Below are 25,823 nucleotides of genomic sequence, written 5' to 3' on the forward strand. Positions count from 1 at the left end.
AGCCTTTACTTCCTCTAGGTGCAAATGACATTACGGTTCAGTATTTGTCAATTCCTTGTTTGCAGTGACTTTATAGAGCTCAGCCACCACAATTAATGAGAACTGAATGTATTTACTAGTATTGCATCTCAGCTCTACCCAAGGAGGCAACTGTTTCCTGAAAACCTAATGGAACATGTGAATTCCTATCAAATTTCGCCTCCCTTCATTCTCTAGGAGTTAAATGTGAACAATATTGGTACCCATTTGAGACATGAGGACTTGGCATAGCACTGAACTGAGGCATGAGCTCAGATGTGCCTGCTCCTCAAACTAAAGCATGATGTGATCTGGGCGGCGCCTGTGGCTCAGTGAGCAGGGCGCCGGCCCCATATGCTGAGGGTGGCGGGTTCAAACTCAGCCCCGGCCAAACTGCAACAAAAAAATAGCTGGGTGTTGTGGTGGGTGCCTGTAGTCCCAGCTGCTCGGGAGGCTGAGGCAGGAGAATCGCCTAAGCCCAGGAGTTGGAGGTTGCTGTGAGCTGTGTGATGCCACGGCACTCTACCGAGGGCAATAAAGTGAAACTCTGTCTCTACAAAAAAAAAAAAAAAAAAAAGCATGATGTGATCTTAGTTGGTTTAAGAATTTGTAAGAGGCTGGGCGTGGTGGCTCACACCTGTAATCCTAGCACTCTGGGAGGCTGAGGTAGGTGGACTGCTCAAGCTCAGGAGTTGGAGACCAGCCTGAGCAAAAGTGAGATCCCGGTATACATTAAAAATATAAAAACAAGCCAGGCATTGTGGTGGGCACCTGTAGTCCCAGTTACTTGGGAGGCTGAGGCAAGAGCATTGCTTGAGCCTGAGTTTGAGGTTGTTGTGAGCTGTGACAGCACGGCATTTTACCCAGGACGACAGAGTGAGACTGTTTCAAAAAAAAAAAAGAAAGAAAAAAGAAAAGACAATTTAAATTTCAGGAGAAAAATGATTCCCCTCTACTGACAATCCTGGAGGAGGATTGGGGTTTTATTTGATCTCACAAGCTGGTTTGCTTCAAGTATTCTTCATTTAATGCCTGTTGCTAAGCCAAGTTCCTTGTTTCTGCCTTACGTTCAGTCAGCCTTTTCTCTTTCTTTCTTTTTTTTTTTTTTGCAGTTTCTGGCCAGGGCTGGGTTTGAACCTGCCACCTCTGGCATATGGGGCCGGCACCCTACTCCTTTGAGCCACAGGCGCCACCCCTTTTCTCTTTCATTTTATAGAACAGCAGGATAATCTGACAATAGAGCATTTTATTTATAAAATCTTTGCCCAACAACTTCAAGAATGAAAGAAAATAATTCCATCTCTATCCCAAAAAGATCATTGTTAAGCTTTCCTTCCAAACTGAGCTCCATGAAATCTCAGAAATTCCAATTCTTCTAATTCAAATCCCCACAGGGCACAGATGTGTAACTCCCCTGGGAAGGCAATCTGAGCTAAGTAGAGCTGTTTAACAATCATGTGCAGAGCTCTCTGGCAGGGAGGGTAGCAGGACATGTGCTGGCCCCTGAGCCATGCTGTTGCACAGGCAAGGACACCAGGTGGCTGACAAGGACGTCTCTGTCTCAGCTGGAATAGAAGAGCCGGTTCAGCCTTCAAACAGGGTGGTGTGGGAGGTGTCTCAGCTGAAGGTTAATGTCTCTGCATCGCCAGCTTGGGAGGTGGAGATGGATGGAGGAGTGAATGCTTTCTTGCCTTCAGCAAGAGCTTTAAAATGCTGCAAGGGACGAGGAGAGGGAATGCTGAGTATTGAGAATATGCTAGTTTTGCTACATCTTAGTAAGAACTACCTTTTTTAAAACCCCTTAAGCTCCAATTTCCCCCCAATTCTCCTTCCAAAACAATTCCTTGGGGCTATCTTTGAGACACAACTAGAGATTTGCCCCACTTTCTTCAAAAAATGAACCTCCTTTTACTTCTTTCCTGCTTCCATTTATAAGGGAAGAAGGAAGAACTTTCTCTACTAAAAGAAAAGTATCCTCTGTACATTCTTACTTAGCTTCATCGAAGGCTCAAACTTTTCTACTATATACCCTTCCTTTGAAAGCCCCACAGCCTCCTATTCTGCTCTTTAATTACGGGGAAGGGCAAAGGTAATTCCACGCAAAGACACTTCCATTGCCATAGGACATGATCACAGTAGGCTCAAAACAGTGGAGTCTGCAGCGCTCCTCACTAAAGCTAAGTCAAGCCTTGACACTTGCCATACCTGTGAGTTCTTGAATTCTGAGTAGAGGGAAAAGAGCAGGTGGAGGGACTGGATCCGACTCTTGTAGACGGGGATGTCTAGGATGGCTGAAATAAAGAAAAAAACTCCCAGGAACAGAAGGAAACAAATTCTGGGATTATGAGGTATTTCTGTGTAGGATAACCAATCCCCTCCCAGACAAGATATGTTACTATGGTTTTGAGGGTTAAGTATCCAGCAAGTAGTCACATAAGCCCAACCACCACCCTTGAGTACTGGCTTCAAGTGGAGGCTATAACTCAAGATTCTACCTTCCCAGAGTAAACAGGTGTTTTCAAAAGCCTGGAGCGTGCCCATCCAGTGGATCTATCAGGGACGAGGGAAGGACAGAGAAGCTTACCACAGATCATGTCAATGTATTCTGCCAAGCTGCACTCAATCTCTGCTGTGGGCAGGCTCACCTGGAATGGGCATGGAATGGCTCGAAGTCAAAAAGCTGATGTTTTGGTGGTCCTAGCAGCACTGTCTCTCTCTCTCTGAAGGATAAGAGCTCCTAGCATAGGATACGTGGTACAGGCTGAGTACTGTTTGCCCAAAATTCGTATATTGAGGTCCTAACCCTCTATACTTCAGAATGTGATGGTACTAAGGAGACAAGGTTGTTAAATGGATAAATAAATTAAAATGAGGTCATTGGGGGGGCTGTAATTTAACATGCCTGGTGTCCTTACATGAGGAGACTAGGACACAGACACAGTTGGAAGGCCCTGTGAAGACACAGAGAGAAGACTAAGAGACCGCAGAAGACATCAACCTTGCCAACAACTTCATCTTGCTCCCCGCCACCATCAGTAAGATGAAATTAGTCAGACTTATTATCCACCAAAGTGGTGGATATCTAGTAGGACCAACAGATTTTATAAATAAAATGTGCTACCATGTTGTCTTCCTGTGTAGATCTATGAGAAGAAACTGGCCCCAGGTGATGGCTAAGTATTTATGGAGTTGGTGTTGAAAAGCCTAATGGTCCCAGGCGACCACAGGAACAGAGAAGATGGACATGACATCCCGCTCAGATGATAGGCTCTGATCTAAACAAGTCATACTGTAAGTTTAAAAACCACTGGGGTCTTAAAACTTTGTCTCTTTTTACAAAATACACAGTATGTATAGTTCTGTAATTGTGCTTTTTCCATTTAATAAATATCGTTACCATTTTTTCATATTAGAACAAAACAAGGCCAAATAATATGCCACAGCATAATATTTCACTGAGTGGATATAGTACAATCTAGCCATTCGATCCCCTAATCAAATATTTTCTCTCAGCTACGGCTTTGAAATGCTGGAAGGGGGCTAGGTGCAGTGGCTGACACCCATAATCCTAGCACGTTGGGAGGCTGAAGTGGGTGGATTCCTTGAGCTCAGGAGTTCGAGTCCAGCTTGAGCAAGAGTGAGAACTCATCTCTACTAAAAATAGAAAAATGAGCCAGGCATTGTGGCAGGCACCTGTAGTCCCAGCTACTGGGGACCTGAGGATTACTTGAACCCAGGAGTTTAAGGTTGCATTCTACCCAGGGTGATAGAGTGGGACTCTGTCTTTTTTATTTTTTTTTTTTTTAATGTTTTTTTTGTAGAGACAGAGTCTCACTTTATGGCCCTCAGTAGAGTGCCGTGGCCTCACACAGCTCACAGCAACCTCCAACTCCTGGGCTTAGGCGATTCTCTTGCCTCAGCTTTCTGAGTAGCTGGGACTACAGGCGCCCGCCACAACGCCCGGCCATTTTTTGGTTGCAGATTGGCCGGGGCCGGGTTTGAACCCGTCACCCTCGGTATATGGGGCCGGCGCCTTACCGACTGAGCCACAGGCGCCGCCCAGGGACTCTGTCTTAAAAAAAAAAAAAAGAAAAATGCTGGAAGGAAAGAAAATGTTTCTAAATTCTTTGCTTTTACAATCAATTCCTAAATAAACACACATTAAAAAATCTTTGCCTTCATGTAGATGTAAGTAAGGTCTATAGTAGGTTTGAAGATAAGTTACAGAGAAAAGGTAGGGAAAGAGGATGGGGAATATTAGGCAACTAGTATAACAATTTTATTTACTTATTGAGACAGAGTCTCACTTTGTCACCCTTAGTAGAGTGCTGTGGCATCATAGCTTACAGCAACCTCAAACTTTTTGGCTCAATCCACCTGCCTCAGCCTCTCCAGTAGCTGGGACTATAGACACCTGCCACAAGACCCAGCTCACTTTTCTAATTTTAGTAGAGAAAAGAGTCTCACTCTTGCTCAAGCTGGACTCAAACTCCTGAACTCAAGCAATCCACCCACTTCAGCCTCCCAACAAGCTAGGATTATGGGTGTCAGCCACTGCGGCAGGCCCTTTCCAGCATTTTAAAGCTGTAGCTCAGGCTGGTCTCGAACTCTGATGACCAGGAAGGACCTGTTAATCATCTTTGTTCAGTCTCCTTTTCTTTGGATATGTAGGAAATCTTTGCATGCATAGTAACTTTGTCTAATATATACATAAAATAATTTTCTTGGACTGTCACTGTCTTTTCACTTTGCTAACAGCATCTTTTGGTACTTAGAGCCTTGTATTTTTGAGTCTAACCTATCACATTTTGCCCGTTATGGCTTTTAAGTTCCTTATCCTGAAACACACCTAACTATCCTAAGTTCTCCCATATTTTATTATACAATATTACTTGAATAGCTTTATTTTTGCATTAACTCTTCAATTCATTTAAATTTATGTATGTATATGGTTGAGGCAAAGACCTAATTTTTTTCAAACGAATGGTTGTCTCATCACAACCTCATTCTGTTGCCAATCACTTAAGCAACTACCTTTTTTATTTATTTTTTATTTTTTGTGACAGAGTCTTATTCTGTCACCCTAAGTAGAGTGCCATGGTGTCCAGCTCACAGCAACCTCAGTCTCTTGGGCTCAAGTGATACCCTTGCCTCAGCCTCATGAGTAGCTGGGACTATGGGTGTATGCTATGATGCCCAGCTAGTTTTTCTATTTTTAGTGGAGACAGGGTCTTGCTCTTGCTCAGGCTGGTCTCAACTCCTGAGCTCAGGCAATCCACCTGCCTCGGCCTCCAAGAGTGCTAGGATTACAGGCACTGAGCCACCGCAGGGGCCAACTACTTTTTATATATACCACACATGGGGCATACACATGGGTTTCACGTTACCATTAAAAAGCTGCTGATAATAACGATGATGATGATAATCTAGAGAGAAATCACTAAGCCCTACAGTGAATGTGATATTTTCTCACCTTTTGCTACTCTCTACTCACCTTGCCCAAAAGCTCTTCAAACTCTGGAGACCATTCCTGCATCAGCGTGTCAATGTCAGGCATGGGTCTGAAAGTACAGAGGTAAATATGAAGGAGAAACACGGACTGATAACATCACCAGCCTCTGGACCAGGATATTCTAGGATGAGGGAGAGGCCCTCAATATGGCATATTAAAATTTCAGGACAGGGCAGTGTCTGTGGCTCAGTGAGTAGGGTGCTGGCCCCAAATGCCAAGGGTGGTGGGTTCAAACCCAGCACCGGCCAAACTGCAACAACAAAAAAATAGCCGGGCGTTGTGGCGGGCGCCTGTAGTCCCAGCTGCTCGGGAGGCTAAGGCAAGAGAATCACATAAGCCCAAGAGCTGGAGGTTGCTGTGAGCTGTGTGACGCCACGGCACTCTACTGAGGGCAGTAAAGTGAGACTCTGTCTCTACAAAAAAAAAAAAAAATTAAAAAAAAAAATTTTTCAGGACAATCAGGCTCAGTACCCACAGCTCAGTGATTTGGGCACTGGCCACATACACCAGGGCTGGTTCAAACCGGGCCTGCTAAAAAAAGAATGACAACTACAACAAAAAAATAGCCAGGTGTTGTGGCAGGTGCCTGTAGTCCCAGCTACTTGGGAGGCTGAGGCAAGAGAATCAGTTAAGCCCAAGAGTTTGAGGTTGCTGTGAGCTGTGACACCACAGCACTCTACCGGGGGGCAACACAGTGAGACTCTATCTCAAAAAAACAAAAACAAAAACAAAGATTTCACGAAAACCTAAACTGAGCAAACCAAACTTACTCAAGGCCTAGGGTTTGGAAGAGCTGCCACAATGATGATAGCAGAGAAATCACAATCTTTATGTCATATGTCAGCAATCTAAGCCAGCAGCCCCAGGTTGATCAAATATGTCCCTAATCATCTCTGGGCCTCTTTTTCTTTCTTTTTTTTTTTTTTTTTGAGATAAGAGTCTCACTATGTCACCCTCGGTAGAGTGCTGTGGCATCATAGCTCACAGCCTCAAACTCTTGGGCTTAAGCGATTCTCTTGCCTCAGCCTCCCAAGTAGCTGGGACTACAGGTACCTGCCACAATGCCTGGCTATTTTTTGTTGCAGTTGTCATTGTTTAGCAGGCCTGGGCTGAGTTCGAACCCATCAGCCTCAAGGTATGTGGCTGGAGGCATAACCACTGTGCTACAATTGTGGAGCCTCTGGGCCTCTTCTTAAAAGCAACAGTTCACAAGTGGTGACAGTTACTACGGATGAAAGTTAATATGCGTTACTGTTGTAAAGAACATGGCATCTCTTACCTGGTATAGTGCACAGTTGCAGGGGGCTTAGAACGGTGTAACTCAGAGATGCTCTCAATCCACATATCAATGGCTTTGGGATTCTTTTCTGCATCCTCCAGGCTCTTTACTTTCATATGTTGCTAGAAAAATAAGTACAAGTCTGGCTGATGGCAGTGAAGTAGTGCTCTTGTTTTTACAGAGTGGCTCATCATATCTGCTGCTCTTCTATATACAAGGTAGCTGATAAAAGAGAAGCCTGAGAGCAGCCAAATAAAGAGGGAAAGAAACCCTGATAAAATTTGCTGGAGGCGTGGAAAGGGGCAGGTCAACGTGGCAGGAAATACCATTTCATACCTACTAGGATGGCTACAATCAAGAAGACACAGTAGGCTCCGTGCCTGTAGCTCAACCAGCTAAGGCGCCAGCCACATACACCAGAGCTGGTGGGTTCAAATCCAGCCTGGGCCTGCCAAATAACAATGACAACTACAACCAAAAAAAAAAAAAAAGAAATAGCCAGGTATTATGGCAGGTGCCTGTGGTCCCAGCTACTTGGGAGGCTGAGGCAAGAGAACAGCTTAAGCCCAGGATTTGGAGGTTGCTGTGAGCTGTGACACCACAGCACTCTACCCAACAGCTTGAGGCTCTATCTCAATAAAAAAGAAGATACGGGGCGGCGCCTGTGGCTCAGTCGGTAAGGCGCCGGCCCCATATACAGAGGGTGGCGGGTTCAAACCCAGCCCCGGCTAAACTGCAACCAAAAAATAGCCGGGCGTTGTGGCAGGTACCTGTAGTCCCAGCTACTTGGGAGGCTGAGGCAAGAGAATCGCTTAAGCCCAGGAGTTGGAGGTTGCTGTGAGCTGTGTGAGGCCACGGCACTCTACCGAGGGCCATAAAGTGAGACTCTATCTCTACAAAAAAAAAAAAAGATACGGTAACAAACATTGGTGAGGCTATGGAGATACTGGAACCTTCATTCACTGTTTGTGGGATTATAAAATGGTGCAGCCACTTTGGAAAACAGTTTGGCAGTTCCTAAAGGGGTTAAACACAGTTTAACTCTATGGCCAGCAATTTCCACTCATATAGATAGATAAAGATATACACACACATACACATACATACATATATATATACACAAACACATACAAGAAACTTGGATTACATATGTATGCAAAAACTTGGGACACAAATGTTCAAAGCAACATTTTTTTTTTTTTAGAGACAAGTGTTTCTCTGTAACCCCAGTTCAGAGTGCACTGATGTCATCCTAATTCACTGCAACCTCAACTCCTGGGCTCAAGTGTCTTCCTGCTATAGCCTCCTGAGTAGTTGGAACAACAGGCATGTACCACTGCACTGGACTACCTTTTCTATATATATACATATTTTTTGAGACAGAGTCTCAAGCTGTCGCCCTGGGTAGAGTGCTATGGCGTCACAGCTCACAGCAACCTCAAAGTGTTGGGCTTAAGCGATTCTCTTGCCTAAGCCTCCCAAGTAGCTGGGACTATAGGCACCTGCCACAACGCCCCATTATTTTTTGATTGTAGTTGTCATTGTTGTTTGGCAGGCCCGGGCTGGATTTGAACCTGTGGGCTCTGGTGTATGTAGCTGCACCCTAGCTGCTGAGCTACAGGCGCTAAGCCTACCTTTTCTATATTGTTTTTATTTTATTTATTTATTTTTTTGCAGTTTCTGGCTGGGGCTGGGTCTGAACCTGCCACCTCCAGCATATGGGGCCGGTGCCCTACCCCTTTGAGCCACAGGCACCACCCCTTTTCTATATTTTTTAGTGGAGACAGTATCTCTCTCTTGCTCAGGGTGGCCTCAAACTCCTGACCTCAAGAAATCCTCCCACCTCCCTTCCGTACTTGCCAAGTGGAAGAAAAAAAAGAGAAAAAAGAAAAGAAAATTCTTTTATTGTTGCTGGGTGTGGTGGCTCACACCTGCAATCCTAGCACTTTGGGAGGCCAAGGTGGGTGGATTGCTTGAGACCAGCCTGAGCAAGAGTGAAACACCATCTCTAAAACTAGCCGGGCATTGTGGTGGGTGCCTGTAGTCCTGTAGTCCCAGCTACTTGGGAAATTGAAGCAAGAGGATCACTTGAGCTCAAGAGTTAGAAATTGCCACGGAACTCTACTGAGGGTCACAAAGTGAGAAGCTGTCTCAAAAAAGAAAAAAAAAAATTCTTGTGCCTCAGCCTCTCAAAATACTAGGACTACCAGTGTAAACTACGGTGCTGGCCAAAGCAGCATTATTAATACAAGTGGGAACAGCTGGTGAATAGAAGCAAAATGTGAAACATCTATACAGTGGAGTATTATTCAGCCATGAAAAAGGAATGAAGTGGTTATCAGGGAGTAGAAGGAGGTGGGGGAGAGGAGTGACCACTAATGGGTTTGGGGTTTCTTTCTGAGTTGATACAATTATTCTAAATTAGGTAGTGGTGGTGGCTATACAAGTTTGTGTATATACTAAAAACCAAGAAATTGTATAATTTCATCTTTTTTTTTTTTTTGTAGAGACAGTTTCACTTTATTGCCCTCGGTAGAGTGCCGTGGTGTCACACGGCTCACAGCAACCTCTAACTCTTGGGCTTACGCGATTCTCTTGCCTCAGCCTCCCGAGTAGCTGGGACTACAGGCGCCCGCCACAATGCCCGGCTATTTTTTTGTTGCAGTTTGGCCGGGGCTGGGTTTGAACCCACCACCCTCGGCATATGGGGCCGGCGCCCTGCTCACTGAGCCACAGGCGCCGCCCAGGAATTGTATAATTTCAAAGAACAAATTCTAGCCAGGCATAGTGGCTCATGCCTATAATCCTAGCACTCTCGGAGACTGAGGTGGGTGGATTGCCTGAGCTCAGGAGTTCGAGACCAGCCTGAGCAAATCGACGCCTCATCTCTAAAAAATAGCCAGGCATTGTGATGGGTGCCTGTAGTCCCAGCTACTCAAGAGGCTGAGGCAAGAGAACTGCTTGAGTCCCAGACTTGGAGGTTGCTGTGAGCTATGATGACACCAGGGCACTCTACCGAGGGCAACAAATAAGACTCTGTCTCAAAAAAAAAAAAAAGAGAAAATTTTATGGCACGTAAATTATATCTCAATAAAGCTGTCATTAACAAATGAGGGCTGGCCCAAAGCCATAATCAGCCAGACTGACAGGCAGTAAGTCGACTGCACAAAGGCTAGTGAGGCCTCAGCTCTGGCCCCCTCCACCTGGGGTCTGCACTCGCTAGCGTCTTACTGTGACATTGTGCTGCTTGGAGTTCTCTGTTAGCCAGAGTGAAAGCACTGTAGGGTCAGACTGCTTTGTAGAAGGTTCATCCAATACCAAAAGACCAAGGTTGTCAGGTTTTCCATCAGGACGTGGGACCTGGTTAAGAAAAAGGTAAGAAAGCAAAAGGAAAAATGGGAAAGGCATAATAAGGCCACACCTGCTGTTTCCAATAACCTGCAGAGAAAGACTCTTCTGGTTCATTATTATTTCTAGCATTACTATTATGGTGCACTAAATACTACCTAGAAAAAAAATATGATCTATGGCGGTTTAAATATAAACCTGAAGTCATGGATAATTAGAAGGGAAATACATTACAAATTTTTAATATCTGAAATAATAAAGTATTTTAATAAAGTATTAAAGTACACTTAACAGCAATCAGTAGGACTCTGAATAGACAGCAAGGTTAAGAACGCTAATGAAATGAGTATGTATCAAGGTAGCCAATGCTACTCAAAGAAATTGCTGGAACTGAGAGTAACAGGAGGTTCAGAAGAAACACTCAAGGATCATCTTTAGGATATACTGAATATACCTTTAGGAATGCATCGATATCTCCAACAGCTGGGATAAAATCAGGAATGAAGGGTTTCAGTTTGTGGTCCAAGTCAATCAACTGAGGTGTGTACCTAGGAGATATTGCCAAGGGATGGTGGAGACACTCAGAGAAAGTGCTTTACCATTCAAGCTAAAAAAAGAAATCTAAGTAAAATAGCCTTGTTTAAGACTAGAGGTAAGAAAGGTCTAGAAGGCAGCTGTGCTTTCTTGCTCTTGCAAGGCAAGTAGTAAAGATTTGGGGCATGCCGTAGGGATGGGGTATGGTGGGAGGCCCTGGTACTCACCGGCTGATGTACTGGAAGAGTTCCTTAATCTCTGCAGAAACTGGCAAATGCTCAAAATCTGCGGGATCATAGGCCCTGGGGAAAGGAAAATAGTTTGTTTAAGGCTGTCAAAGAAGAGCAGAGTCTTGGTTCAGCCTAAAGTGTTACTCTCACCACAGGAGGCTATGACCCTGAATTTAGCTTCTGCCTCTCCCACATCTGCCTTTCTTTTCTTCCTTTTGTACTTTTTGGCTGGGGCCAGGTTTGAACCCATCGCCTTGGGTAATGGAGCTGGCACCCTACTCCTTTGAGCCACAGGCACTGCCCCCATACATCTATCTGCCTTTCCTAATGGCTTACAGGGCACCTTTAAAATTGATCACAATTGGGGCGCCAGCCCCATATACCAAGGATGGCGGGTTCAAACTGGACCCCAGCCAAACTGCAACAAAAAAATAGCCAGGCGTTGTGGCAGGCGCCTGTAGTCCTAGCTACTCGGAAAGCTGAGGCAAGAGAATCACCTAAGACCAAGAGCTGGAGGTTGCTGGGAGTTGTGACACCACGGCACTCTACCGAGGGCAACAAAGTGAGACACTGTCTTAAAGAAAAAAGAAATTATTCATAATTAACTCTCATTTATCTGACTCAGAAGAATAGTTTCAGGCTCAGCACCTGTAGCTCACTAGCTAGCGTGCCAGCTATATACACCGGGGCTAGTGGTTTCAAATCCAGCGCAGGGTTGCCAAACAACTACAACAACATCAACAAATGGTCAGGCGTTGTGGCAGGCACCTGTTGTCCCAGCTGCTTGGGAGGCTGAGGCAAAAGAATCGCTGAAGCCCAAGACTTTGATGTTGCTGAGCTACCAGGCCACAACACTCTACCAAGGGCAACATAGTGAGACTCTGTCTCAAAAAAGAAAAAAAAAAAATCCAAAACATAATTTATGTTAAAATGCAACATTGTTTTCCTTTCCTATTTTGAATGAAAATGATGAGAAAAGGTGGAATGAAGAGATTTTAATTTTTTTTTTATTAAATCATAGCTGCATACATTGATATATTCATGGGGCATCATTCACTAGCTTCACAGACAGTTTACCAAGTTTCACATATACCCTTGTAAGAGGCACCGCTGGTAGAGATTTTAATTTCTGACATGAAAATACTTTGCACCAAGAAAACAAGAAATTTTTTTTTTTTTTGTGGAGACAGAGTCTTGCTGTACCGCCCGCAGGTAGAGTGCCATGACATCACATGGCTCACAGCAACCTCTAACTCTTAACTCTTGGGCTTACCCCATTCTCTTGCCTCAGCCTCCCAAGCAGCTGGGACTACAAGTGCCTACCACAACACCTGGCTATTTTATTTTTTGTTGCAGTTTGGCCGGGGCTGGGTTTGAACCCACCACCCTCGGCATATGGGGCCAGAGCCCTACTCACTGAGCCACAGGCGCCGCCCGAAAACAAGAATTTTTAGAGATGTTTTTAACAATGTTATTTATAAAAGTAACACATGGGCTCAGCGCCTGTAGCTCAAGTGACTAAGGTGCCAGCCACATACACCTGAGCTGGCGGGTTCAAATGTAGCCTGGACCCACCAAACAATGACAACTACAACCAAAAAATAGCCAGGTGTTGTGGCGGGCGCCTCTAGACCCAGCTACTCGGGAGGCAGAGGCAAGATAATCGCTTGAGGCCAGGAGTGGGAGGTTGCTGTGAACTATGATGCCACATCACTCTACCCAGGGTAACAGCTTGAGGCTCTGTCTCAAAAAAAAAAAAAAGGTGAAAATGGAGGGGGCTGAGTGCAGTGGCTCACGCCTGTAAACCCAGCACTTTGAGCGGCCGAGGCTGGTAGATGGCCTGAGCTCACAGGTTCGAGACCAGGCTGAGCCAGAGCAAGACCTGATCTCTAAAAATAGCTGGGCGTTGTGGTGGGCACTTGTAGTCCCAGCTACTTGGGAGGTTGAGGCAAGGGAACTGCTTGGCCCAAGAATTTGAGGTTGCTGTGAGCTGTGACACCATGGCACTTTACCAAGGGTGACCAAATGAGACTGTATCAATAAAAAACAAAACCATGAACAAGTATATAGTAAAAAACACAGAAGATGTAACATTAATTACTAGTCAGTAAAATGTAATGAACATTGGCTAAGTGTACAAATGAGAAGGTTATTAATAAGTTTCTTCTGGCCAGGCACAGGGGCTCACACCTATAATCCAAGCACTTTGGAAGGTTGATCACGCCACTGCACTCCGGTCTGGGCGAAAGCACAAGACCCTTTCTTAAAAAACAAACAAAAAAAAAGGTTCTTCCAGAGAGACTTGCTTAACAAAAAATTAAATATATAATGACTTCAAATTTACATTTCTTCAGATGAAAATTTATAGAAATAGGATATGATCATGAGATAGCATGACAAAGTCCAGGATTAAACATTTGCTGCAGGGCTGGGCAAGGTGGCTCATGCCTGTAAATCAAGCAACTCTGCGAGGCTGAGGTTGGTGGATTGCTTGAGTTCAGGAGTTTGAGACCAGCCTGAGCCAGCGTGAGACGCCACCCCCCACCCCTAAAAAATAGCTGGGCGTTGTGGCAGGCACCTGTAGTTCAAACTACTTGGGAGGCGGAGGCAAGAGGATCACTTGAACCCAGGAGTTTGAGGTTGCTATGAGCTATGATGCCATGGCACTCAACCCCAGGGCAACTGAGACTCTGTCTCAAAAAAAAAAAAAAAATTGCTTCATTTACATAGCGCCTTAGTGCTGCATGCACATAATCCAAGGTAACTATTTTTCTTTCTTTTTTTTTTTTTTGTAGAGACAAGAGTCTCACTGTACCGCCCTCGGGTAGAGTGCCGTGGCATCACACGGCTCACAGCAACCTCTAACTCTTGGGCTAACACGATTCTCCTGCCTCAGCCTCCCGAGCAGCTGGGACTACAGGTGCCCGCCACAATGCCCAGCTATTTTTCTTGTTGCAGTTTGGCCGGGGCTGGGTTTGAACCCGCCGCCCTCGGCATATGGGGCCGGTGCCCTATTCACTGAGCCACAGGCGCCGCCCACTATTTTTCATTTTTATTTTTATTTTTGTAGAGACAGAGTTTCACTTTACCGCCCTCAGTAGAGTGCCAATACGTCACACAGCTCACAGCAACCTCCAGCTCTTGGGCTTTCGCGATTCTCCTGCCTCAGCCTCCCAAGCAGCTGGGACTACAGGCACCCGCCACAACGCCTGGCTATTTTTTTGTTGCAGGTCTGCCGGGGCTGGGTTTGAACCCACCACCCTTGGTATATGGGGCCGGCACCCTACTCACTGAGCACAGGTGCCACCCTATTTTTCATTTTTGGAGAGACAGAGTCTCACTATACTGCCCTTGGGTAGAGTGCCGTAGCGTCACACGGTTCACAGCAACCTCTAACTCCTGGGCTTATGCGATTCTCTTGCCTCAGCTTCCCAAGAAGCTGGGACTACAGGCGCCCGCCACAACGCCCGGCTATTTTTTTTTTTTTTGTTGCAGTTTGGCCGGGGCTGGGTTTGAACCCGCCACCCTCGGCATATGGGGCCGGCGCCCTACTCACTGAGCCACAGGCGCTGCCCCCTATTTTTCATTTTTAATAAAGGATGCATGCATACACACAAAATAAAATAAAAGGTATGAAATACAGTGTGAAAAGTTTTATCTTCCACCCATCCCCTTGTCTCCAAGTTCCTCCCTGAAAGGTAATTTTACTATTATAACTAACTCTAGTGGATCCTTCCAGAGGTAAGTCTAAGCTTTGGTACATATGCAAATATTCTCTTTCCCAGAAAGAGAGCCAGGGGAAGGCAGGGACCAGCTTTCAGATTTGCTCAGTAAAATCTCGTGTAATCCCTGAGGCCACAAGTATTTCAGAGAGTGCAAGTGACACCATAGGACTGACACCATAGGATGAGAAGTGGAGCCATAAAGGAATGAAAACTCATCATGCTGGGTTTCTGAGACATCTGAAAATCTTAAATAGAAATGAAAAGAAACGTTGCAATTTTGCTGCTGATATTCTCCCAGTCCAGTGTTTTGAAGGAAGTGTTTCCCTCCTTGGGGTGGGGTCCTTTCCCCTCACCCTTCCAGAGGGGCTCCGTGTTCCTCATCATCATCGTCATCATCAGAATCAGTTTCTGATGAGTCGTCGTCGTCATCATCATCGTCGTCATTTTCACTGAAGCCCCGCTGAGGTGTCAACTGTGAGGTCTTCTTCTTCTCCTGAGATAGGGCAGGGCAGGCATAGAGAGGTTCACATAAAGAGAAATTTAATGTATCTGTGCCCGGTTCCATATGGCTCTAACCAATAGCCCCCCACCTGACACCTAATCATCAGAAAGAGAAGGCAGCACTTTTCAGAAAATGTTTGAGAGCCTTCTGCTCCTGCTCAGCTTCTATAGAAATGGGGTCCCCAATTTCTTTTTTTTTTTTTTTTTTTTTTTACTATTTTTTTTTTTTTTTTTTTATTGTTGGGGATTCATTGAGGGTACAATAAGCCAGTTACACTGATTGCAATTGTTAGGTAAAGTCCCTCTTGCAATCATGTCTTGCCCCCATAAAATGTGACACACACTAAGGCCCCACCCTCCTCCCGGGGTCCCCAATTTCTATAACCATATTCCATTTCTCTATAAATTCTATCTAATTTATATCCATTGTACCAATTACTTGGAGATCCTAAGAGCCCTTCATAAGCTTTCTATAAAGGGCTTAAACCCTAAAATCTAGGAGCTTTCAAAGAGGATGGCAACTCTGTAATTATTTTGGGAGGAAATGCAGGGAAGAGAAACTTTAGAGGATCTTGATACTCACAAAGGTCATAGGAAGGAAATCTAGTATTTAATTTGCAAGACTGCCAGAGTAAGCTGCTTGAAACTGCCATAAGAACTTTCACAATCAATCAGCCCTATGTCTGAACTCTGATCAGCAGTTCAAAAGACTATGGGTTTTCCATTTTTCTCCAGTGACATTTCTCTTCATAGGGTATCTGACTTATCCGTATTCCCCTTCCCTTTCCTCCTAAGTCAAATGAAATGACTGTACCTTCTATCTCAAGACACGTAGCTCTTTTCTTCTTAGCTTTCCAACCTACCTTTCTGAGCTTCTGGCTCTCTACGAAACATCCTACCCTCTCGAATCCATCAGAAGGGGTCTGGTGGTGCTTACGATTTACAGGGGCAAGTAGGATAAGGTCTGTGTCTTTGTCTCTGTGGCCTGGAGCCTTTGGCATGCCCACCCTTAGGATCTGAAGGAAGACTAATTGGTCCCCTTTAAAAGCAGGTTTTGAAAGATTGGTTTCCATATGCCATATGGCTTATATTGAAGTTAAGACATGTTGGTTCCAGTTTTTAAAAATCACTCAGCACTTCTCTATGGTTCATCAGCTAGTGGCACACAAAATTGTGACATGGTACAGGACATCAAAAATTGCTTTTGGGCCAGGCACAGAGGCTTGCACTTGTAATCCTAGCCTTCTAGGAGACAGATGTGGAAGTATCATCAGGTCAGGAGTTCAAGATCAGCCTGAGGAAGAGCAAGATCCCATCTCTATTAAAAATAGAAAGAGGGCGGCGCCTGTGGCTCAGTGAGTAAGGCGCCGGCCCCATATGCCGAGGGTGGCGGGTTCAAACCCAGCCCCGGCCAAACTGCAACAAAAAAATAGCCGGGTGTTGTGGCGGGCGCCTGTAGTCCCAGCTGCTCGGGAGGCTGAGGCAAGAGAATTGCGTAAGCCCAAAAGTTAGAGGTTGCTGTGAGCCTTGTGACGCCACGGCACTCTACCCAAGGGCGGTACAGTGAGACTCTGTCTCTACAAAAAAAAAAATAAATAAATAAAAATAAAAATAGAAAGAAACAGCCACGCTTGGTGGCACATGCCTGTAGTCCCACCTACTCAGGAAGCTGAGGCAGGAGGATCACTTGGGCCCAAGAATTTGAGGCTGCAGTGAGCTATGATGACACCACTGCATTCTAACTGAGGCAACAGAGAGAGACTCTGTCTCAAAAAAAAAAAAAAAAAAAAAAAAAAAGACTACTGGGCAGCACCTGTAGCTCAAAGGAGTAGGGCGCCGGCCTCATATGCCGGAGGTGGTGGGTTCAAACCCAGCCCAAAACTTCAAAAAGAAAAAAAAAAATTGATTGTCAATTTAAAAAATACGCAAAATAGGGGCGGCGCATGTGGCTCAGTGAGTAGGGCGCCGGCCCCATATGCTGAGGGTGGTGCGTTCAAACCCAGCCCCGGCCAAACTGCAACAAAAAAATAGCCAGGCATTGTGGTGGGCGCCTGTAGTCCCAGCTGCTTGGGAGGCTGAGGCAAGAGAATCGCAGAAGCCCAAGAGTTAGAGCCTGCTGTGAGCTGTGTGACGTCATGGCACTCTACCTGAGGGTGGTACAGTGAGACTCTGTCTCTACAAAAAAAAAAAAAAAAGAAAAGAAAAATAAATGAGTCTTGAATACTGACTACAGCATGAAGACTAGAAGAATCTAGGGTGTCTATACAAAATCTGGAGGCCAAGTGGGAAAAGAATAGCAAATAGGAAAATTATTTACTTAAAAAAAAAATAAAGAAAATTATTTACTTTTCTTTTGTCTGCTTCTTCAAAGTTGTGCTTTGCAAAATCCCTGATATAAAGGCAAAAGATTTATATATCATAGACAAATACCTAAGAAGTTAACTTGCATGTAAGAAGTTATAAAACAGGGCGGTGCCTGTGGCTCAAAAGAGTAGGGAGCCAGCTCCATATGCCAGAGGTGGCAGGTTCAAACCCAGCCCCAGCCAAAAAAAAAACTGCAAAAAAAAAAAAAAAAAAAAAAAAAAAAGAAGTTAAAACAGCACACTAGTCACAGAGAGGGACCCACTTTAAAATGTTACCTTTAGGCTTTTTATGAAATCAGTCTATATCACTACAGCTTTCTATATTACTTCAAATATTCTTTGCCTGAGTTTCCAAAGCTCTTGTTCTTAAAGGATCATTAAAAAGTAACCATTAGATCACATGCTAAGGCTGAACACAAATGGTTGTTAAGAGAGCACATGTACAACTCTTAAGGTCCTACCTGGCTAGAGATGCAGGTATCTTTCCGTCTTTCTTTCAGAAACAGGGTTATTCTCTGGGTTCACAGAATAACAGCAAAGGGACATCTGAGTCTTAAGGCCTCAAAATTAAAATCTCTTTCACAAAATATTGGCAGTATCACAAGTGTTGACAATGAAAAAAATGCCTAGACCAATAAACTCCAAACTTGCTTTGTCATAAGAATTACCCGAACTGCTTCCTAAAAATATCAATTCACAGGCTTTTTATCTTTGAGATGGTGGGTGGGGCCTGGGAATCGGTATTTTAAAAAATAAATCCCCTCCCCTGATTCTTATGATCAGTAAAGTTTGTGAAACATTGGCCTACATTATATGAAATTCCTCAACAAAAAGTTGGCTGTGTGGTAGGCTTGATTCCCAAAGAAGGATCAAAATCTCAAGGTCCTTTGCTACTGACTTTCCTCTATGAGTTCCAAGATATTTATTTATTTACTTTTAATTAAAAAAAATTTTTATTGTTTTGGGTTGAGAGTACAAAGAATTAGGTTATAATATTTGCATTTGTTAGGTAAAGTCCCTCTTATGTGTCCTGCCCCTAAGAGGTGTGCCTTATACCCCAACATTGTGCCCATTAAGTGGGAGCACTCCATCCCCCACCCTCCTCCCATCCCCCTGCTCCCCACCTTGAACTGATTTGAGTTTTTCTCTTATGTGTGTGTGTACTAGATCATATACTAGTTTCATAGTAGAATTGAGTACACTGTTTCTCCATTCTTGAGCTCAAAGATATTTAACTGTTGGAGGTGAGTGTTCAAGACACGTTTACTGAGGCTGGGTGCAGTAGCTCACTCCTGTAATCCTAGCACTCTGGTAGGCCAAGGCAGGTGGACTGCTTGAGTTCAGGAGTTCGAGATCAAGCCTGAACTCAAGAGTGAGAGTGAGACCCCATCTCTATGAAAAATTAAAAAATTGAGACAAGAGGTTCGCTTGAGTGCTCACTTCGGCAGCACACATACTAGCATGGCCCTTGCGCAAGGATGACACGCAAATTCGTGAAGCCTTCCATACTTTTTAATTGTTTTAATACAATAACTAAGAAAATGCCAGGAAGGGGCAGCATCTGTGGCTCAGTCGGTAAGGAGCCGGCCCCATATACCGAGGGTGGTGGGTTCAAACCCGGCCCTGGCCAAACTGCAACCAAAAAATAGCTGGGCATTGTGGCGGGCGCCTGTAGTCCCAGCTACTAGGGAGGCTGAGGCAAGAGAATTGCTTAAGCCCAGGAGTTGGAGGTTGCTGTGAGCTGTGTGATGCCACAGCACTCTACCGAGGGCAATAAAGTGAGACTATGTCTCTACAAAAAAAAAAAAAAAAAAGAAAGAAAATGCCAGGAAGGCTATGTTAACCAGTGTGATGAAAATGTGTCAAACTGTTTATGAAACCAGTGTATGGTGCCCCATGATCGCATTAATGTACACAGCTATGATTTAATATTAATAAAAAAAAAAAGGAGGATTGCTTGAGCCGAAGAGTTTGAGTTTACTGTGAACTATGACACCACAGCACTCTACCAAGGGTGACAGAATGAGACTCTGTCTCAAAAAAAAAAAAAAAAAAAAGCTGGGTTGTGGTGGACGCCTGTAGTTCCAGGGGAGGCTGAGGCAAGACAATCACTTGAGCCCAAAAGTTTGATGATGCTGTGAGCTATGATGACATAGCACTCAACTAAGGGCAAGAAGGTGACACTCTGTCTCAAAAAAAAAACAAAAAACAAAACACGTTTATTGGCCAGGTACTGTGGCTCACATCTGTAATCCTAGCAGTCTGCAAGGCCAAGGCAGGTGGATCACCTGAACTCAGCAGTTCCAGCCCAGCCTGAGCAAACTGAAACCCCCATCTCTACTAAAAATAGAAAAACTAGGGTGGCGCCTGTGGCTCAGTGAGTAGGGTGCCGGCCCCATTTGCCGAAGGTGGCGGGTTCAAACCCAGCCCCGGCCAAACTGCAACAAAAAAATAGCCGGGTGTTGTGGTAGGCGCCTGTAGTCCCAGCTGCTTGGGAGGCTGAGGCAAGAGAATCGCAGAAGCCCAAGACCTGGAGGTTGCTGTGAGCCGTGTGACGTCATGGCACTCTACCCGAGGGCGGTACAGTGAGACTCTGTCTCTACAAAAAAAAAAAAATAGAAAAACTAGCCAGATGTCATGATGGTGGACACCTGTAGTCTCAGCCACTCAGGAGGCAGAGGGAGGAGGATCACTTGAGCCCAAGAGTTGGAGGCTGCTGTGACCTATGACACCACGGCATTCTACTGAGGACCACAAAGTAAGACTATCTCAAAAAAAAAAAAAAAAAAAAACAAGGGCAGCTCCTGTGGCTCAAGGAGTAGGGTGCTGGCCCCATATACCGGAGGTGGTGGGTTCAAACCCAGCCCCGGCAAAAAAAAGAAAAAAAAAAACAAGAGGATCATTTAAGCCCAAGTGTTTGAGGTTGCTGTGAGCTATGATGGCACCACTGCATTCTACTCAAGGGAGGAGAGAGAGAGACTCTGTCTCTAAAAAACAAGAAAAAGACATGTTTACTGTTGAACTATTGTCATCTCTAACTACTAAAAACCCAAAGCAGAAATTCCGTAAGAAGCTGTGGGTTATAACTTAAGGGCCATAATTAAAAAAAAAAAGCTGTGAGTTATACTGCACCTTGTTATTTTCTTCTTCATACTCATCACTGCTGTTATCAGCCATGGTCTTGTTAGGAAGCTCAGCAGAATGAGGAAGGCCTTAAAAGAAAAGTTTTCCTGTTAAGTTATCGTTAAGATGATTTTTAAAAACAAATATTTTTAGTTTATAGAATATGTTCTTTAATGGAAGAATTATGGAACAGGGTTTACCAGAAACTAGAAGACAGGAGACTGAATTTTAGTCATGGCTCTATCAGTTCAATTCAAGATATTCTGTGCTTGGGTGGCACCTGTAGCTCAGTGAGTAGGGCGCCAGCCCCATATGCCGAGGGTGGCAGGTTCAAACCCAGCCCCGGCCAAACTGCAACAACAAAAAAAACAGCCGGGCATTGTGGCAGGTGCCTGTAGTCCCAGCTGCTCCGGAGGCTGAGACAAGAGAATCATGTAAGCCCAAGAGCTGGAGGTTGCTGTGAGCTGTGTGACGCCACGGCACTCTACCGAGGGCAGTAAAGTGAGACTCTGTCTCTACTGAAAAAAAAAATAAAATAAAATAAAAGATATTCTGTGCTTAAGGGACTGGGTTAGACCTTATTTTAGCCAATATAATATAAACTCTGCCCTTTGTTTACATATTGGAAAATGAGATTAGTAACTAATAAAGTCAAAAGAGTGCTAGACTTAACAGCTGTAAGACTGGCAAATTTCTCTTTTTTTCTTGAGACAGAGTTTCAAGCTGTCACCCTGAGTAGAGTGCCGTGGCGTCACAGCTCACAGCAACCTCAAACTCTTGGGCTTAAGCGATTCTCTTGCCTCAGCCTCCCAAGTAGCTGGAATTACAGGCGCCCACCACAACGCCTGGCTATTTTTTTTTTGTAGAGACAGAGTCTCACTTTATGGCCCTCGGTAGAGTGCCGTGGCCTCACACAGCTCACAGCAACCTCCAACTCCTGGGGCTTAAGCGATTCTCTTGCCTCAGCCTCCCAAGTAGCTGGGACTACAGGCACCCACCACAACACCCGGCTATTTTTTGTTGCAGTTTGGCCGGGGCCGGGCTTGAACCCGCCACCCTCGGTATATGGGGCTGGCGCCTTACCTACTGAGCCACAGGCGCCGCCCGCTATTTTTTTTTTTTTTTGGTTGCAGTTGTTCTTGTTGTTTAGCTGGCCCAGGCTGAGTTCAAACCCACCACCCTCAGTGCATGTGGCTGGCACCATTACCACTGTGCTTGGGCACCGAGCCAAGACTGGCAAATTTTACATTGTATATATTTTACCACAATAAACAAACAAAAACCCTGGGTGTCATACTGATTCTTAAATCAAGAGTCAAATCCAATCCATCAAGAAGCCTTAGTGATTCTATAATATATCTTGTACAGTATTTCCCTCTTCTATTCTTTTTTTTTTTTGTAGAGACAGAGTCTCACTTTATGGCGCTGGGTAGAGTGCCATGACCTCACACGGCTTACAGCAACCTCCAACTCCTGGGCTTAAGCGATTCTCTTGCCTCAGCCTCCCGAGTAGCTGGGACTACAGGCGCCCGCCACAACGCCTGGCTATTTTTCCCTCTTCTATTCTTAACTTCCACACCAGAGTCCAAGCCACTACAATTTCAACTCAGTCACTGCAGTAGTCCCTCCAACTGGTTCCCAACACTTTCCTTTTCATCTTTCTTTTTTTTAAGAGACAGAGTCTCATTTTTTCGCCCTTAGCAGAGTGCCGTAGCATCACAGCTCACAGCAACCTCCAGCTCTTGGGCTGAGGCGATTCTCTTGCCTTAGCCTGTGGAATAGCTGGGACTACAGGCGCCCACCACAATGTCCAGCTATTTTGTTGTTGTTGTTGTTGTTGCAGTTTGGCTCAGGCCGGGTTTGAACACACCACCCTCAGTATATGGGGCTGGTGCCCTACTCAGTGAGCCACAGGTGCCACCCTCCTTTTCATCATTCAACCCACTCCACACATGACGGCAATACAACCTCCACAGCTCTGCGTGTTATGCCTCCTGCCTACCCTCTGATCTGAACATATCCAGGCCCCTCTATCATATGCCGGTCTCTTTCAGGTCCTCAAACTAAGCCAAGTTCTTTCAGGCCTCAGAGCTTTTATATATTACATGCTGTTTCCTCTTCCTGGTCTACTTTTCTTAAGTATCTGGATCCTTCTCATTTTCTTTCTTTTTTTTTTTTTTTTTTTTTGAGATGATTGAGGCGATTCTGTTGCCTCAGCCTCCCGAGTAGCTGGGACTACAGGCGCCCACGACATCTGGCTATTTTTTAGAGACGGGGTCTCACTCTAGCTCAGAGCTGGTCTCGAACTCGTGAGCTCAGGCAATTTGCCCACCTTGGCCTCCCAGTGGGCTAGGATTACAGGCGTGAGCCACCATGCCTGGCCTGATCCTTCTCATTTTTCAGTTTCAAATGTCACCTCCTTAGGTCTTCTCTGGCCACCCTATCAACAGCAGGTCCCTGTTCTCACCATTATTCTCCAGAACAACAAACAATTTGCCTCCTCAATGCACTTATCACATTTGTAATTATATTTATTTGTCACGATGATTGTAAGCACCAGGATGGGAGGAACAGTGTATCATTTGTTTTAACACTGTATACTCAAAGCCAGGCATAAGGCTGGTACATAGTAGGGTCTTGTTTTTTTTTTTTTTTGAGACAGAGCCTCGAGATGTCGCCCTGGGTAGTGCCTTGGCAACACAGCTGACAGCAACCTCCAGCTCCTGGGCTTAAGCGATTCTCTTGCCTCAGCCTCCCAAGTAAGTGGGACTACAGGTGCCTGCCACAATGCCCAGCTATTTTTGGGTAGTAGTTGTCATTGTTATTTGGTAGGCCGGGGCTGGATTCAAACCTGCCAGCTCTGGTGTATGGGGCTGGCACCTTAGCCGCTTGAGCTACAGGCACCGAGCCATAGTAGGCATTTTAAAATGCTGTTGAAATGGATGGTGTCATGTCTTCTAAAAATATTCCACTGAGATTTCGCCTGGAGTTGTAGCTTAAGGGCAGGTTATGGAGTGTCTTCAAAGCTGAGAAAAACACAGCTTTGATAAGTTAAAAAACAACACAACAGACTTTTGAGCACAATAGTAAAATGAAGCTGGGCGGCGCCTGTAGCTCACTGTGTAGGGTGCCAGCTCCATATACAGAGGGTGGTAGGTTCAAACCCAGCCCTGGCCGAACTGCAACAAAAAAATAGCCAGGTGTTGTGGTGGCCACCTGTAGTCTCAGCTACTCTGGAGTCTGAGGCAAGAGAATCGCCTAAGCCCAGGAACTGGAGGTTGTTGTGAGCTGTGTAACACCACGGAACTCTACCAAGGGTGATAAAGTGAGACTCTGTCTCTACAAAAATAAATGAAGTAATGGCAATAGGGTTGGACAGGGAAAATCGGCAATCTGGGAGGCTGTAATTTCTCCCCCTTTAGTTAGGAAACAAACTATGGCAAGATAAGTTGACACTGAAAGTCAAAATTTGCTATTATAAAATAAGAACTTGAAGACAGCCTTGAATCATCCTGCACTTTGTTCTGAGAACTTTTCTTTCCTCTGTATTCCTCTTACCTTGGTGTCTTGGGGTTGGAGTATAAATACTTGCAACCTCTTCAGAGTCGTTAATCTCTAGACGCTCATCATATGTCTGGTTTTCAACAATCTTGGTCTAAAGCAAAAGGAGATATAAGGACATAGTGCTATTATGGAACACTAAGCACTCTGCCAGGAGATACTTTCCAAACTAGTACTGGTTCCTCTCCCTTACTCAAGACACTGGTTTTACATAAAAGCTTCACCCTCATCCAAACTTTGCTTAAGGCTTCTAGGCCCTAGTCAAGCAGTTAAGTCATTCTGCTGCAGCCCTTATTTAGGAACTGCTGGCAGCCTGGCTGAGGAATGAGATTATCAATGAAGGTGGAGATGACAGCCTAATTCCGAGGCATACTCCCAAAGACGTAAGATACAAAGGCATGATGAGAACAGTACTTGCATGTAGATGAAGGCTTTCTTCTCTCCTTTGGTTAGTTTTCCCAAGGCTGTTGGGGTTTCTCACGGAAGGCTGTATAGGTCATAAAGAGTTCTGTCTCTGAGGCCTGGCGGGGTGGTTCATGCTGGTAATCCTAGCACTTTGGGAGGCTGAGGCAAATGGATTACTTGAACTCAGGTGTTAGAGACCAGCCTGAGCAAGAGTGAGACCCTAGCTCTACTAAAAATGGAAAAACTAGCCTGGCATGGTGGCAGGCACCTGTAGTCCCAGCTACTAGGGTACTAGGGAGGCTGAAGCAAGAGGATCCCTTGAGGTTGCTGTGAGCTACGATGCCACAGCACTCTAGCCTAGGGCAACAGAGTGAGACACTGTCAAGAAAGAGAGAAAAAGAAAAGAGAGAGAAAGAAAGAGGAAGGAAGGAAAAGAGAAAGAAAAGAGAGAGACAGAAAGGAAGGAAGGAAAAAAGAAAGGAGGGGCGGCTCCTGTGGCTCAAGGAGTAGGGCACTGACCCCATATGCCAGAGGTGGCGGGTTCAAACCCAGCCCTGGCCAAAACTGCAAAAAAAAAAAAAAAAAGAGAGAGAGAGAGAGAAAGAAAAGAAAGACAGAAAGAAGAAAGATAAGAAAGAAAGAAAAAAGAAAAGAAAAAGTTCTGTCTCTGGGGCCAGTTTTGGGGTGGGAGGGGTCGCCTTAAAAAGGGTGAACTCTAGTCTTTCGGTCCCATTCAATAATGGACAGCATCTCCCCCAGCTGCACCCTGTCTTTCAGATCAGATCCCACTTACGTTAGCTGGATAAGAAAGGAGGCAGAACGGTTGGGGGTGTGTGTGCAAAGGAACAGTTATCACGGAGAAACGGGAAAGACGTGATAGCTAGTTAGGGGAAGGGAAGTCCTCTTCAATTCCTCCTCGGAGTAATAAAGGCAGTTCCCTTTCCACTGGGGTAAGTATGAATTACCTGTAGCCCCTCTGAATCCGTCTCCTCTATATGGAAAGAACCCCGGCCTACGGCTGGGGTCTCACTCCAATCTCAGGCTAGACCACCTTAGGAGTTCCACCCCGAGCAACTAGCCCGTTGTCAGTCGCTAGGCAAATAAACACAGACGCAAATAAATAAATAAATAAATCATCGCGAGAGTTGCTTCTCCTCTCGTGAGACCTCCTCGTCTCACCCCACCTTACGCCTCTTCCTGCAAGGGGAGCCCGCGCACAGGAAG

At 45.1% G+C, this 25,823-nt stretch overlaps 1 protein-coding gene and 1 pseudogene across 9 annotated transcripts; one reads left to right on the top strand and one right to left on the bottom strand.

The window, feature by feature from the left end:
* Positions 1 to 1,266: 1,266 nt before the first annotated feature.
* Positions 1,267 to 25,776, bottom strand: IFT46 (intraflagellar transport 46). Of its 9 annotated transcripts, none has more exons than XM_053593764.1 (14): positions 25,565 to 25,776; positions 24,609 to 24,681; positions 24,192 to 24,288; positions 20,643 to 20,722; positions 17,972 to 18,025; positions 15,000 to 15,139; positions 10,919 to 10,993; positions 10,612 to 10,705; positions 10,041 to 10,169; positions 6,810 to 6,931; positions 5,513 to 5,579; positions 2,603 to 2,663; positions 2,224 to 2,309; positions 1,267 to 1,731 (listed from the first exon to the last, which is right to left on the bottom strand). In XM_053593764.1, the coding sequence occupies exons 2-14, from the start codon at positions 24,612 to 24,614 to the stop codon at positions 1,636 to 1,638; spliced, it is 1,107 nt and encodes a 368-aa protein (XP_053449739.1). In that variant the 5' UTR covers positions 24,615 to 24,681; positions 25,565 to 25,776; the 3' UTR covers positions 1,267 to 1,635. The 9 variants fall into 9 exon arrangements, with proteins under 9 accessions (XP_053449739.1, XP_053449740.1, XP_053449741.1 ...); XM_053593765.1 differs by having other exon boundaries at positions 24,609 to 24,758; XM_053593766.1 differs by lacking the exon at positions 25,565 to 25,776 and adding an exon at positions 25,393 to 25,558.
* LOC128589437 (uncharacterized) lies at positions 18,883 to 19,023 on the top strand (annotated as a pseudogene).
* Positions 25,777 to 25,823: the final 47 nt, after the last annotated feature.

Source organism: Nycticebus coucang, chromosome 6 (genome assembly GCF_027406575.1).
Source record: "Nycticebus coucang isolate mNycCou1 chromosome 6, mNycCou1.pri, whole genome shotgun sequence".
NCBI classification, from domain to species: Eukaryota; Metazoa; Chordata; class Mammalia; order Primates; family Lorisidae; genus Nycticebus; species Nycticebus coucang.

What these genes read in the sequence shown, in the direction of transcription:
- IFT46 (XM_053593764.1), bottom strand. An exon ending in ATGAAGAAGAAAATAACAAG is followed by an intron (nt 18,026 to 20,642) that starts GTGCAGTATAAC and finishes CTGTGAACCCAG; the next exon opens with AGAATAACCCTGTTTCTGAA. An exon ending in CTCTTCCAGTACATCAGCCG is followed by an intron (nt 10,706 to 10,918) that starts GTGAGTACCAGG and finishes AATATCTCCTAG; the next exon opens with GTACACACCTCAGTTGATTG.